At 47.6% G+C, this 12,107-nt stretch overlaps 4 protein-coding genes across 4 annotated transcripts; 2 read left to right on the top strand and 2 right to left on the bottom strand.

Annotated features, from left to right (window-relative positions):
• Window positions 1-2,601: 2,601 nt before the first annotated feature.
• On the top strand, window positions 2,602-3,671 carry FSST1_002480 (ATP adenylyltransferase-domain-containing protein; the record flags this gene model as incomplete). The annotated part of the gene is made up of 2 exons (XM_083228475.1): window positions 2,602-2,730; window positions 2,793-3,671. The coding sequence occupies 2 exons, from the start codon at window positions 2,602-2,604 to the stop codon at window positions 3,669-3,671; spliced, it is 1,008 nt and encodes a 335-aa protein (XP_083092662.1).
• Window positions 3,672-3,998: 327 nt separating this feature from the next.
• On the top strand, window positions 3,999-4,283 carry FSST1_002481 (uncharacterized protein; the record flags this gene model as incomplete). Its single annotated transcript, XM_083228476.1, has 1 exon — window positions 3,999-4,283. One exon carries the CDS (start codon window positions 3,999-4,001, stop codon window positions 4,281-4,283), a length of 285 nt encoding a protein of 94 aa, XP_083092663.1.
• A 188-nt stretch (window positions 4,284-4,471) lies between these two features.
• On the bottom strand, window positions 4,472-5,353 carry FSST1_002482 (uncharacterized protein; the record flags this gene model as incomplete). The annotated part of the gene is made up of 3 exons (XM_083228477.1): window positions 4,472-4,663; window positions 4,723-5,070; window positions 5,168-5,353. The coding sequence occupies 3 exons, from the start codon at window positions 5,351-5,353 to the stop codon at window positions 4,472-4,474; spliced, it is 726 nt and encodes a 241-aa protein (XP_083092664.1).
• A 5,546-nt stretch (window positions 5,354-10,899) lies between these two features.
• Window positions 10,900-11,926, bottom strand: FSST1_002483 (mannose-6-phosphate receptor binding domain-containing protein; the record flags this gene model as incomplete). The annotated part of the gene is made up of 2 exons (XM_083228478.1): window positions 10,900-11,491; window positions 11,571-11,926. The coding sequence occupies 2 exons, from the start codon at window positions 11,924-11,926 to the stop codon at window positions 10,900-10,902; spliced, it is 948 nt and encodes a 315-aa protein (XP_083092665.1).
• Between the last annotated feature and the right edge of the window lie 181 nt (window positions 11,927-12,107).

Here is a 12,107-nt window from a genome sequence, read left to right on the forward strand (position 1 = left end):
TTCGTGATGGATTTAGATGTGGTTGAGCATAGATCACTTCAGTTAACTAAACCAGAACTCTGATGTTGTAAAGTGAGGGTGATTAGGCGGAGAACGAAGGTGTATGAGTGCTTTGTTGTATTTATGGAGGGCGGCAGTTTCTGTGATGATATACTTGTTAGCCTCTTCATTGAAAGGAGCTGTATATAACTCGACCATCTTACCCACAGGAGGTATTCATTGTATTTTCGGTATTAGATGTTTCCTTGGCGCTTAATTATCAGTTGAGCTATGTGGGCAGTAAGTAGTTCAAGTTGAAGCTTTGCAATAATGATGAAATCTTGGGTTTGAGAAACTGTATCTTGAATTGTTTCCTATGACAATGTACCATTCCTCCGTATAAACGATTTCCATATCAATCCCATGCTTCTGATAGCTTCAGAGACAGACTCGCCACCAGTTATGACCAAGATCGTGTTCCATATCTGTATCGTCCATCAAGTTCAGTTGCATTGCCGATTCAAATCAAACTATTCGAGGCAAAGCGATGTTAGTTAAAATCCAATTCGAACAGGCCAAACTTGATAGGAGCAATAGGGGTTTTACAAGCAGAACTTACTTTGGTATCGGCTGACCTGTTGTTCAAGATGCCATAGTTCGTTGGGTGATAGCGGTGATTTAGTAAGAGGGTATGATGATAGTTTGAAGCGGCTTCGGCCAGTGGCATGCTCAGTCATTTATTTGATAGAGTGGATGTAGGGTCGGTTGTATGGGGTTGGGAGACCATTGACATCGAGGTTGATGTCAGCGCCAAACTCGGTGATCATCCTTAAGAACAAGTTCTCAAGGGGTTTGCTACCACTAGCAACGTGGTAGTTAATAATAGCCTTTGCAATGTACCGGAGTACCGTGTTTCCGTTACAGTCGGGACGGCCCCGGAAAATAGGGTGCGTGGGGCTGATCGTCGGGAGGTTGCCGGTTGCCGTGTTTGGGGAATAAGTTCCAGCAACCTCCCCAGCATTCAGCCGGTCGCCAAGTTCGCTAACGAGGCTTTTAAAGCGCCTGCGGCCAGTTGAATGGCCGGCTTTTTAAACCGGTTGTGGCCAGTTGAATGGCCAGCCATCCATTTGGAATCACCCATGCACGCTTCCACAACCGTTGAGACACCACCGCATATTTGAGAAGCGAGACAACTTGATTTTGAGTTTGAGCCCACCACCCCGAAGGGGTAATGGGACAGCAAGCCCGGCACCAAGCTGCCTCGCTTCTCAAATATGCGATGATGTCCCAACGGCTGGCCGTTTCTAGGAACGGTAAGGATAGTCCTTAGCCTCTTGTTGGGCCTTTCCACTCCGCATCGATCGACCATCACGCTACACCTGAAAAGCAAGACAAATTGATCTTGAGCTGAGCCCACCACCTCGAAAGGTGATGGGACAACAGACCCAAGACCAATTTGCCTCGCTTCTCAAATATAGCGCGATAAGTCAACGACTGGGAGTTTCTAGAAACACCAATGATTGTCTCTCGGCTTTTACCTGTGATAGTCCAACCACTAAACCATTACAGCACACCTGAAAAACGAGACAACTTGATCTTGAGTTTGTCCAAAACGATGGCCGAAGCACAAGGTAGTGGGGGTACAAACTCGAGACCAAGTTGCCTCGCTTCTCAAATATGCTGTAATGGTTCAGCAGCTGTGGAAGCGCGTAGGGTGGTTTCCCGGGAGGGTGGCGAATGCCAGCCTTTGGAAGGCGGTTCGGCAACCGGTTTTTGCGTTACCCAGACGCCTCTGACATGCCGATGTAGTAAAGGCAAGAGGATGGGAGGGCCGCTGAAATTTGACCTTTGTTGAGGTCATCTCTGGCGGGCGTGGACGGCCCCGAGGTAGTGACTTGAGCGGGCTGCTGAGGGGGTAAGACAAGACGACTTGAGCATACGACTTCTGACTTACTTTCTAAGGCCGGGAGGGCCATCTGAAATTATATAGAGGATTTTGTGCTTCAGGGATCGCTAGGATCGCTGGTGTTTGGGTGATTTGGGGCGTGGCCCCCAGGGTCAAGGCCGGTAGGCATTTCACTGCCGACTTTTGTATATATAGAGAAAAATCTATAGTGATACTCAGGGCTTGATGGAGGTGATAGTGGAGGATGTTTCATCTGAAATGAAAAAGTCAGCGAGGCAGGATGAAGTGTTTCCCCAAGTGAATCGTACCATCAGGGAGCCGGTGACACTCCGCGTTTGCGGCGGCATTCTTTGATTTCAAGAAAAGTCTTGACGAGGAAATAAAATCAAATGAGTTTCTGTATCGTTTGTGATTTTTGTAACAAGTTTGGGTGTGTTTGGGAAAAGTAATTTTTTCAGACAAAGGATGTTGTGGGAGAACTCGGGAGGGGAAAGCCACAGAAGAAGAGGGAGGGAACGGGGGGAGAGCTTGGCCAAACTTGGGGGCCACGCAAGACAGGGATCTACAACCAACCAGAGAGCAGCTTCGACGATTTGATCCACTACAGCTTGACGACGTCTGACAAGACACTTTCAAGTTTTGATACTGAAGCATATTCTTATTCAGATGAAATTGCTATTACTTTACCAACAAGTGACACATTCATCCCATCTACAATGCCTCGCATAAGAGCCCCTTCAAACCTTCCTGAACTCGTCAAGACGACTTTTACAAAGGCCAGATCAGAGGGTGATTTGCACTACTTCCCCACCCAAGTCGCCGTTCTCAACGTCGACTCTATCCCAGTGAGAACATCTCTAATCTCATCCATCAGACATATACACAGAGACGTACTAACACCTCTCAGTTTCAACTACGCTTCTCTCCGTCCCTGGCCAACAAACCCAAACCTCCGCCGAAAGACATCTCCAAGCCTCAAAAGCCATTTGATCCCTTCGAGAACCCCTTACCCGCTCTCAAAGTCTCAGATCTTGGCCCTTTTCACTACTGTGTCTTGAACAAGTTCGCCGTTGTACCCGAGCACTTCATCCTTGCCACCAAAGACTTCAAGCCCCAGACTCACGTTCTTGAAGAGTCTGATCTAGAAGCTACACTGGCTTGTATCGAGGCATACGAAGCTGCTAGAAGAACTGAAGCCGAACAAGGGCACCGAGACGGAGCATTGGGCGGCGGAGATGGTCTTTACGCTTTCTTCAACTGCGGTGATCACTCTGGTGCTAGTCAACCTCATCGACACATCCAGCTACTCCCAATTGCACGAATGAAGGATGGCTTCGAGATCGATACCCCCTGGGCTGTTCTAGCCGACCAGCTCAAAATCAAAGTTGCACCTTTTGCCACCTTCGCCGAAGACATCAATCTCAACATGACTGGCACCGAACTCCACGCTATCTACCTCCGACTCTACCGCAAGGCATGTAAAGCCGTTACCTCTTATACCAAAGACACCACCCACGAAGGTGAAGCGCCCGCCGATGGACCAACGCTGATCAGTTACAACATGGCCATGACCAAGTCAACACTTGTGATATGTCCTCGTCTGGCCGAGGGAGTCAAGCTGCAGAGTCAGGATGGTGATATCTTGGGTACGGTAGCTTTCAACGGTACACTGCTTGCTGGTACGGCCTTGGTCAAGAATGAGTTGGAATGGGAGGTCTTGAAGAAGGATCCTGACACACTGCGTAATATACTTGGAGATATTGGCGTGCCTAGTTCCTTTAAGTAGATCTCATACTTCTTTATTATATAACCGGAAATCACATTAACTGTAGTCTATCAAGAGTAATAGCTCTACATTTGTCTAGCCTGTAGAGTTTTCGGTTTTACCTAAAGACAATAAACATATAAAGAAATAGACTAAATACCTAAATAAGGACAAAATACCTAAGAAGACAAGATGAAAGAGGGTTTAGAAGAAGGGACGATCAGGAACAGGTTACTAGCCAAATGTGCAGTCTTGGCAGTAGTCAGTCTGCGTTGCAACAGAAGCATATTTGAAATACGTTTACTTCGCATAGCGGAGTGCTTTATCTTGCAGTTAGCTATTCTCAACATGTCTATTCCCGCTGGTTCTGCCGTTGCTGGTGGTAGTGGAGATGGTCCGATTCCTCCCCATACCCCTGGTGGTCTCTCTGGGCATCGCTCCGAGCGCGCCATAGGCAATTATCTCGTTAAAGGTGATTCCGACGATGAGTCCCTTGATCTCCCGGACGATGTATACTGGCCGTGTTCTGAGTGTATCGCCCGTCTCATTACCAACGGTTCGGAGCCGTCCTATCTCCCTGGTAAGCGCGCCTCGTGCGCAGAGTGCACGAAGCATCGCACCAAGTGTCGTTAGAAAAGTCACTTATTCGCGACCCAAAAGAAATCTTGATAGTTAGGTATAGTCACGTCAAAGTCAAAGTGGTAAACAGTTTGTGCAAGATTGATTCCTTTAGCTATCTAGCTATAGCCTGCCTTTGTCCCTCATCCGTTTCCATTTCAAATGTCATTGCAAAGAATATCAGTAAAACCAAACACCTATTATTACTCGTTCATCAATGCCTTGTAGTAGCGGGAGACGGCCATAGGAGAAAACTTGAAAGAGCCCGCTGGGAGCGAGTTCGCCATCATAGTGGCCACCTTGGTCCAGGGTACCGCATTCATTCCTTCCACAGTCGTGGTATCCAGACCCTCCCTGTGCTGAATAATGTCGACACTGAGACGCATGGCGGCAATCTGGTAAACGAAATAATCAGTAAAGTGTATTGTAATGAGTTTTATAAAGAATAACTTACATGCCGAAGAGTCCATTGGTCGCTTGTGTCTCGTGGGCGCTCGGCAGCGGGACGAGTTGCATTTCTATAGATGCCTCGCACCGTCGATGCGGTGATTTCCAAATCACCCAGGATGACAATGTTGTCGTAGGACACATCGTACTCACGAAGCAGCAAAATGTAATCTCGTCGCTCGTCTCGGTCCGTCTTCGAAGGGATGATGATGCAATTGTGGAAATCCTCCGAGTCAATGTCAGGGTTCTCCTCAGTGATTCGCTCAGCAATCGCACGACGCTTGGGGGACATTTGAGACATCATGGCAACAATGCGATCCTTAATAGAGAGCTCGGCAGGCTCAGGGGACTCCACCTACATAACATTTAGTAACTGTGCTGAATCCCAACGTCGCAAAATGTAGTAAATTTGACAAAAGGAAGTAGAGCATAGATGAAAAATGGACACTTACATTGGTGTGGACGTAGGGGTGGGCGACAGGGTAGCCAGCAAAGCCACCAGAAGCATACATGGGATCCATGCAGGCGCAGTACATAGGGTAGTACTGGGAAACAGCGTAGCCATTGTAAGCGGCCTGGTAGTCGTCGACAAAGGGGGCCAGGTAATCGGCAGGAGAGACAAAGTTGTAATGAGCCATGTTGAACTCTGAGGGCTCTTGTTTGATTTCAGTGTCTTGTCTAAGTCAGCTCTGAGCAGGTGGTGCTAAAGAGAGGCAGATAAAATTAAGGAAGAGAGGAATTACATACCTGGAGAGCTGGGAGATGAAGCCGCTGATGATGTAGAGGATAGTGGTGATGGATGAAAGCTTGTTGTATATGAAGCAAAGCTTGAAAGATGTTGTGACGAAGATGGGAAAGCTGAGAGCTGTTGTGATGAAGACAAAGATGAAAAGGCTGAGTGGAAGTCTTGTGTGGGAGAAGAGTCAGGAAAGAAAAATGCTGAGCTGGTGGGCGAAATATATCCAGGCCCAGGAGAGTAGCTGTATCGATTCATATCTGAAAGCTGCATTGTTGAAGAACACCAACACTTTTGAATAGGAACCATATCGTCAAAGCTCGTTTAATCTGGTCCAACCGATAAACTGTTGTGGATACAGACCAACAACTCCTCGCTGTAAGAGGCCCTAGACAATTGTCAACTTGGGGAATAGAACCAATGATAAGGTCAGGAGACTAAGAACAATATGCACAGAGAGTGCAAAAGTGACAGGGGTCTAATAGAAGTGGGCAGTGCTAGTAGAGACTTGAATGTTGAGGAATGAATTGGAGCGTTTTCAAAGAGGGGGCTGGTGCCGGCTGATATAGAAGATCAGAGCAGACACTGGAACACTTGGTCCAACGCACAATGCAGCATTGATATGAAGAACTGCATCTCAGTACGGATTACACAAGCCCCTAGTTTCCAAGTGTCCAGAACAGGCTATTTCAGCGCTCAAAATGGCAATAAAAATGGTCTGCGAACTTGCAGTAATGACGGGTAACTCAAGCAGTATGACTTTCACAAAAGCACCGGGACATGTAGACATGGGCAAGGGTATAAGCATGGATATAGACTTGTGTATATTGTGGGCGCCGGTGCCATGCATTGCAACCATGAATAGGCTGCCAGCTGCCAGCTGCAGCTGAAGATCGGGGCTAAGACAGGCACAGGGACTGGACAGGGGGTATAAGAAACGCTTGGATGAGGGGTGCCATACGCCCCTCTGATGTTTGAGGGGTGACGTAAAAGTAGTTGACGTACCTTTGGTGGGATGTAACGATACAGGTGGGCCTCTACAGCGAGGAGGATCATCATTGTGGTTGATGTTGATGAGAGGAAGAAGAAAGGAAGAAGACTAGAATAGAATGGAGGAAAGAAGAGTCTATATAGATGTGAACTTGACGATGATTCACGATGGATTCAGATTTGAGAATGATTCATAATCAGTTTGAACTCGTTGGGTTTTAATGATTCACTGCTATTAAACGTCGAATTAATTGACAGACCTTTGGTGGGATGTGATGCTGGGGTGGGCCTCTACAGTGAGGAAGGTAGTACGATGGTTGATATTGATGGTAGGAAGAACGGAAGAAGAGTTGAATGGTGGAAGGCGAGTCTATACAGCTGTTATGAAGGCAATGATGATTTACGATCTATTTGAATCCATTCAGTCTTGATAGTTTGCAATCGACTGAAATGATTGAGACTTGATAATTTGCCGTCACTTTGTTATCTTGAGTTGGAGGATGATTTACGGTTAGAGATTCTATTTTAGAGGGAACTAGAACCTACTATTACTTACAGTTGGTGATTCTATTAGAATTAAATGGCTAGATCTCTGGGTGGAAAGGTCAAGGAAAGACTTGGTGTTGAGGTTATTACGGGCGGGAAGGCGTAGTCGGGAAGGCATCTCTAATCAAGGATGGCCCCGACTTTGATTTCCTCAAGACAACAAAACTCCAAAACACCAAAAACACCTTGTCGGAGTACATCACCAAGCTTGGACAGCAAAAAGTACCCCTGGACGAGAAAAGACAACAATCTTGGTCAGTTCACTCTTTGCTAAGTCAGAAGTGAACGCACAAACAAGAGCGCAACTAAAAGCTCGTCCTCCCAAACATCAGTACAAGTCACTAACCAAAACACCAAGCAACAGGTATCAGGCGACATCAAGCAACCATGTACACAACGAAAAGACCGCAAATTCGGCCTGTACTCCCTATTTCGTTCTTCGTCTGGCTGCATAACAACCCCCACTACACTCCTCAAATCTCAACCCAATCGATTTCACTGTCGAGATACAAAGCATCACGGTCACTGCTACAAGGCCGGCCTCAAGCATACCATGTAACTCAACTTTCCAGATCGCTAGAACCAAGTACAAGCTCCCAAAGTGTCTTCTACGACACGTTTCTCATTGTAGCGTTATACAGTTGCTAATCTTTACTTTACAGAAACGCCGACTGAAGATCCTTGTTTCCCGTAAAAAGGACCCTCAAAGCAAACTCAAGCAAATACCATCAAAATCATACTACAAACCCGTTTCCGTCCCGTCGAATCGCCTCCTCCGAATATTGCCTCATCTCTCTTCTCTCAGCGGAAACTTGGGGTACTTATCAAAAGAACGTAGCGCCGGGTCGTCCAAGGCCGCTTTCCTATCCTGAGAGAAGACTGCATACCAAGTGACTGGATTTTAAAGGTTTCACGGCATTTGCATATCAAGCCCGCCTCGTGGGGGCCTAAGCCGCCCCCGTTACCATCCAAGATGTCATTTTTGGGCAGTTGTGGGTGGTCTATCCCATCCATGTCAGACGCGGCTACTTACTGCAACGGTCGTCTACCAGGATGGAGGGAGCTTGGACAAGGTACTTCAGGGACTGTACAGGTGTACAAAGGGTGAGGCTGAAGGGGGAGGGAGTGTTGGTATATGTTTCAGTTCCTCAGCTTTTGTGCTCTCAGCCACACACTGAGACAGAACACACACTAGCTAATCAACGACATCCTACCTGCCGGTCACCTTTCTTTACAGTATTCGGTTCATTGACTAACCAGGCACTGGGACTCTTCAGGAAATACAATGATGCGGCCTCTCTTAGCATTGGTCTGGAGCACGGGAGCGAAGACAGCAAGCAGCGACAGATCCGGAAAGGCTCAACGGCGATGAGATTGGAGTGGACGGCAACTACGGGTTACAGATACTGTTTGTTGAAGATCTGGGTTTCCTTTCCAGGAACTTGAAGCACCACGCTATCACGACGATGTAAGAGAGATGAATACACACAAGCTCCCGAGAACCCAAGAACTGTATTTCCATGTTTGTCGACATGAATTGGCTATCATTTTTCCCTAGATGATACCCTATGATGCATCACCTTACACGATGGCTTCACGGAAAGACGGAGCCCGTTCCCCTCAGGCGGCTCAACAAGCCAGGCTTGCACCAGCCTTGGAATTCTTTTGTCGGAGCGCCGCTGTTCACAGATTGGGTGCAGCTCATACGCAAAAAGGAAAGGAATAAGTATCAAGTATCATGTTAACAACACAAAGAGCCGAGCCTTATCTGGTTTTCAAGAAGAGTTTTACAATTGGCTAACATCGCCAAGATGCAAGGAGTTTCTGTCGTCATCTTTCACTTTGCTCTTTTCTTTTTTGCAAAGGGGACCTTTTTTGAGGCCCTTCAGCTCTACGAAACGGGATAATCCCCGAGATACCGAGATGGAACACATGACCTGTCAACTTAGCATTGACATACAGATCGAATGCACAAGACACAAATCACTTGACCCAGCAGTGCTGCAATTGCACGTATTACGTACTATGCATCAAATGTACCACCTACTACATCTCAGTTACCAGAATCTATATTTCCGTATACCGAAGACATGGATTAGAATTGCAGGGCAGACAAGCAATCTCAGACAGATTCCCGAGTACCGTACCGCGGGAAATCTTCCCAGGTAGCCAGGGGCCGAAACAAGGGCAGCCGTTGCACGGGAATAAACGACTAAACGCTTTTTGGGACCCGCCGCCTGTTGAGACAACAAGGACTTGCAGGGGTCTTTACTTTGCGCGTCGCAGGTAATCCAAATGAGAAATGAAGTGCACCCTGCCCATCTCAGTTTGCTTTGCTTGCATATCTGGATCGCACCGGGTCCATGGTTAGATGGTCGATTGGATCTGGGATCTTGCTTTGTATCTAACTATTCCCCGAGGATCGGTCACATCTGGGCATCGAAGTCGTATGCGTCGGAGCAATAACATTTAATTCTACTTTGAGTGCCCTGCAGTGTTGATCTGACCGGAGAGTTTCCCCGTCCGTTGATCTCTTGGACGCTGATCAAACACAAGTCTACCTATGATACTCAGCCGGACATGAGTGGCCTTTTGTTATGTGGGGGCACTTTTGAGAAGATAACCTTTCTCTTTTCTACCAGGACTGCATCAACCGTTGACGTTGTCGCTTTCCCTCGTGCAGCGGCTATCCCAAGAAGAAGAAAACCAGCCTCGTCATGGTTCTGTCAATCTGTCATGTGGCACGTTGTTGATCTCTGATAGCGAGTAATTCTTCTCCTCGTTTTCATGCTACTGCAGTTCGTCAGCAGCCGCATGTTTGTGGGTGCGCAAACCCACGAGATACCTACAAACCTCCCCCAATCGCATTCTCCGTCGTTTTTGTGGCTGCCGTCAGTTCTGAAATATGTGGGTGTTGTCATTTCTGGATTGTGTTTTGTACTCGCTTTTGCTTTTTCTGGAAAAATTTAGTTGAATGGTTGGAAAAGGGGAAGAAAAAAAAGGAGGCTAAAGAAACTCTCAATGGAATGGGCCGTGCCGCTCACACTGGACTTTGACACTTGTTAGTCTACGTACTTTGTTTTTCTTAATTCTCATGTGGCTGAGTGAGATATGACAGGAAGTGACAGTCCGAGGAGCCACGATGCGAATATGCATGCACCGTTCTAAGACCTCCTGCAAGTCTCAGGTCTCGTCTGTAAGATGTCATTTTTCCTTGCTACAGTGGGGTCTTTTTGAAAGGCTATCTCAAAGTACTTGGTTTCGCTACCTCAGGGTCTCTTGGAAGTACCAGTGGGATGACTCGGTTGGGGATTGTATGCCAAAGTTGATAGTACAGGGTAGCGGAATTACAAGTCCAGCTTACAAGCTTACAACTCAACAAACAAGCGACGGTTAAACTGACAAGGGCTGTTAAGGGAACAAAGACAATAACATCAATGGCACCAATGGCATCAATGGCATCAATTTTGACGTGTATTCTACGAGACAAGACCATCTCTAAAAACTCAGTTCAATGTGTGACCATTATCGTGCAAGCCGTAAACTCCTTCCATGTTGTTTCTATAGACGATACGCAAACCCAGACCTCCCATTAAACAGTAAAGCACCACTCTCTATCCGTCTATAACTTAATCTTCCCACTCCTCATCAAGTTGGTCGATCAGCCGGTTCTCGGCATCTCGGTCCTGCTCTCTCCGGCTAGGACTTGAGTGCACTTGTTGATAGCCACGTCGAACAGCCATACGTCGCAGACAGGCCGTGAAGCAGCAAGAACAAAGTTCCTATAAAGAAAAAAGGCAAAATCCCATCCGTCAGCCCCATTTTCTCTCGCCGTTGTATTTCCCAGTTTTACAGACAGTTCAAAAAGAAAGGGGGAGGATAAGAGGCAAAAAAAGATATTAAAAAAACAACTCAGGAGTATCGCTCGGGTTTAGAAGAGGAACCAGAAAAGGATTGACGCACGCAGATGAAACTCCAGATGCCTGCCCAGAGACTGTAGTTGGGAAGCTGGCGCCAACCGCGCGCGTGAGTGACGGTGCGGTTGTAGAAGATGCCGCCGAGGAAGTAGACGAGTACGGCAATGACAACGATAAGACCAAAGATGCTGCCAGGCCCGACGCTACCGGGCTTGTGCGGCTCGGCATGGGCGCAAGCGTGAGAAGATCGGACTTCAAAGAAGTAGGCGCACTCGTCAGGGTCCGTGCCAACAAAGGAGAAACTGGCCGATGTCTGACCAGGGTCTCTGTCGCAGTGAAAAGAGATGGTAGTCGACTTGCGTCTTCGGGTGTCTTTGGGCTTGGGCTCTTCCTCCACTGGCTCTTCGGGCTCGGGCACGGGCGTGTAAGCGGTCGCATCGTCGTTCTCGTCTTCGAGGGGAGAGTCGCGCTGGGCGGATCGCTTGTAAACGGGTTCCGTCTTGTTGGCGTCGGCGCCGCAGGGTGATCCTCCCGTGTACTGAAGGACCAGCTTACGACCTCGACTCTGCAAGTCCATTGATTCGAAACTGTTTTTTTCCTGTTAGCCGGCGCATTCTCCAATTGGCGCAAGAAAGACACCTGGGGGAGAGTATTGTTCAAACCAACCCTATCGAGAAGACCTCGCCTCCCACCTGATAATATGCGCTGACGTTCTGCCACAAAGGAGGTTCAACACCATAAACATTGGTGACGGGCTCGACGACGGCGCCGCAGAGGTTCAGTGTAAAGTTCTTGCCATAGTCGTATCCCTTTGAGGAGTAGTCCTTTGTCACAGCCCACTTGTTGGTGTTCTTATCGGGAACGACGGCCATGTCTGGTCGTAGATCGTAGAAACCTCCCATGCCGGTATGCGATGTTGCGGTACATGCTGGAACTGGTACTGTCGTCGAGGGTACCTCTGCCATATCTGCGCTGACGGCAGCGGCAAAGGATAAAACGAATGGTAACGTTTGGAAACGCATCGTGAATCGATCGTGTTGTGTTATCGTAGGGAGACAAGTTGTTGAAGAGAATGAAACTAAGGGAGTGAGTCGGAGTTGGAATGGATGTCGTTCCTTCCAAATAGACCAACAGATCTACTGTCGGCTATTAGACGAAGGGGTTAAGAGTAAAACGTCTATGAATAAATGTCGCCAAAAGAGA

The sequence above is a fragment of the Fusarium sambucinum genome, chromosome IV, assembly GCF_050947815.1.
Source record: "Fusarium sambucinum isolate potato_lamoka chromosome IV, whole genome shotgun sequence".
NCBI classification, from domain to species: domain Eukaryota; kingdom Fungi; phylum Ascomycota; class Sordariomycetes; order Hypocreales; family Nectriaceae; genus Fusarium; species Fusarium sambucinum.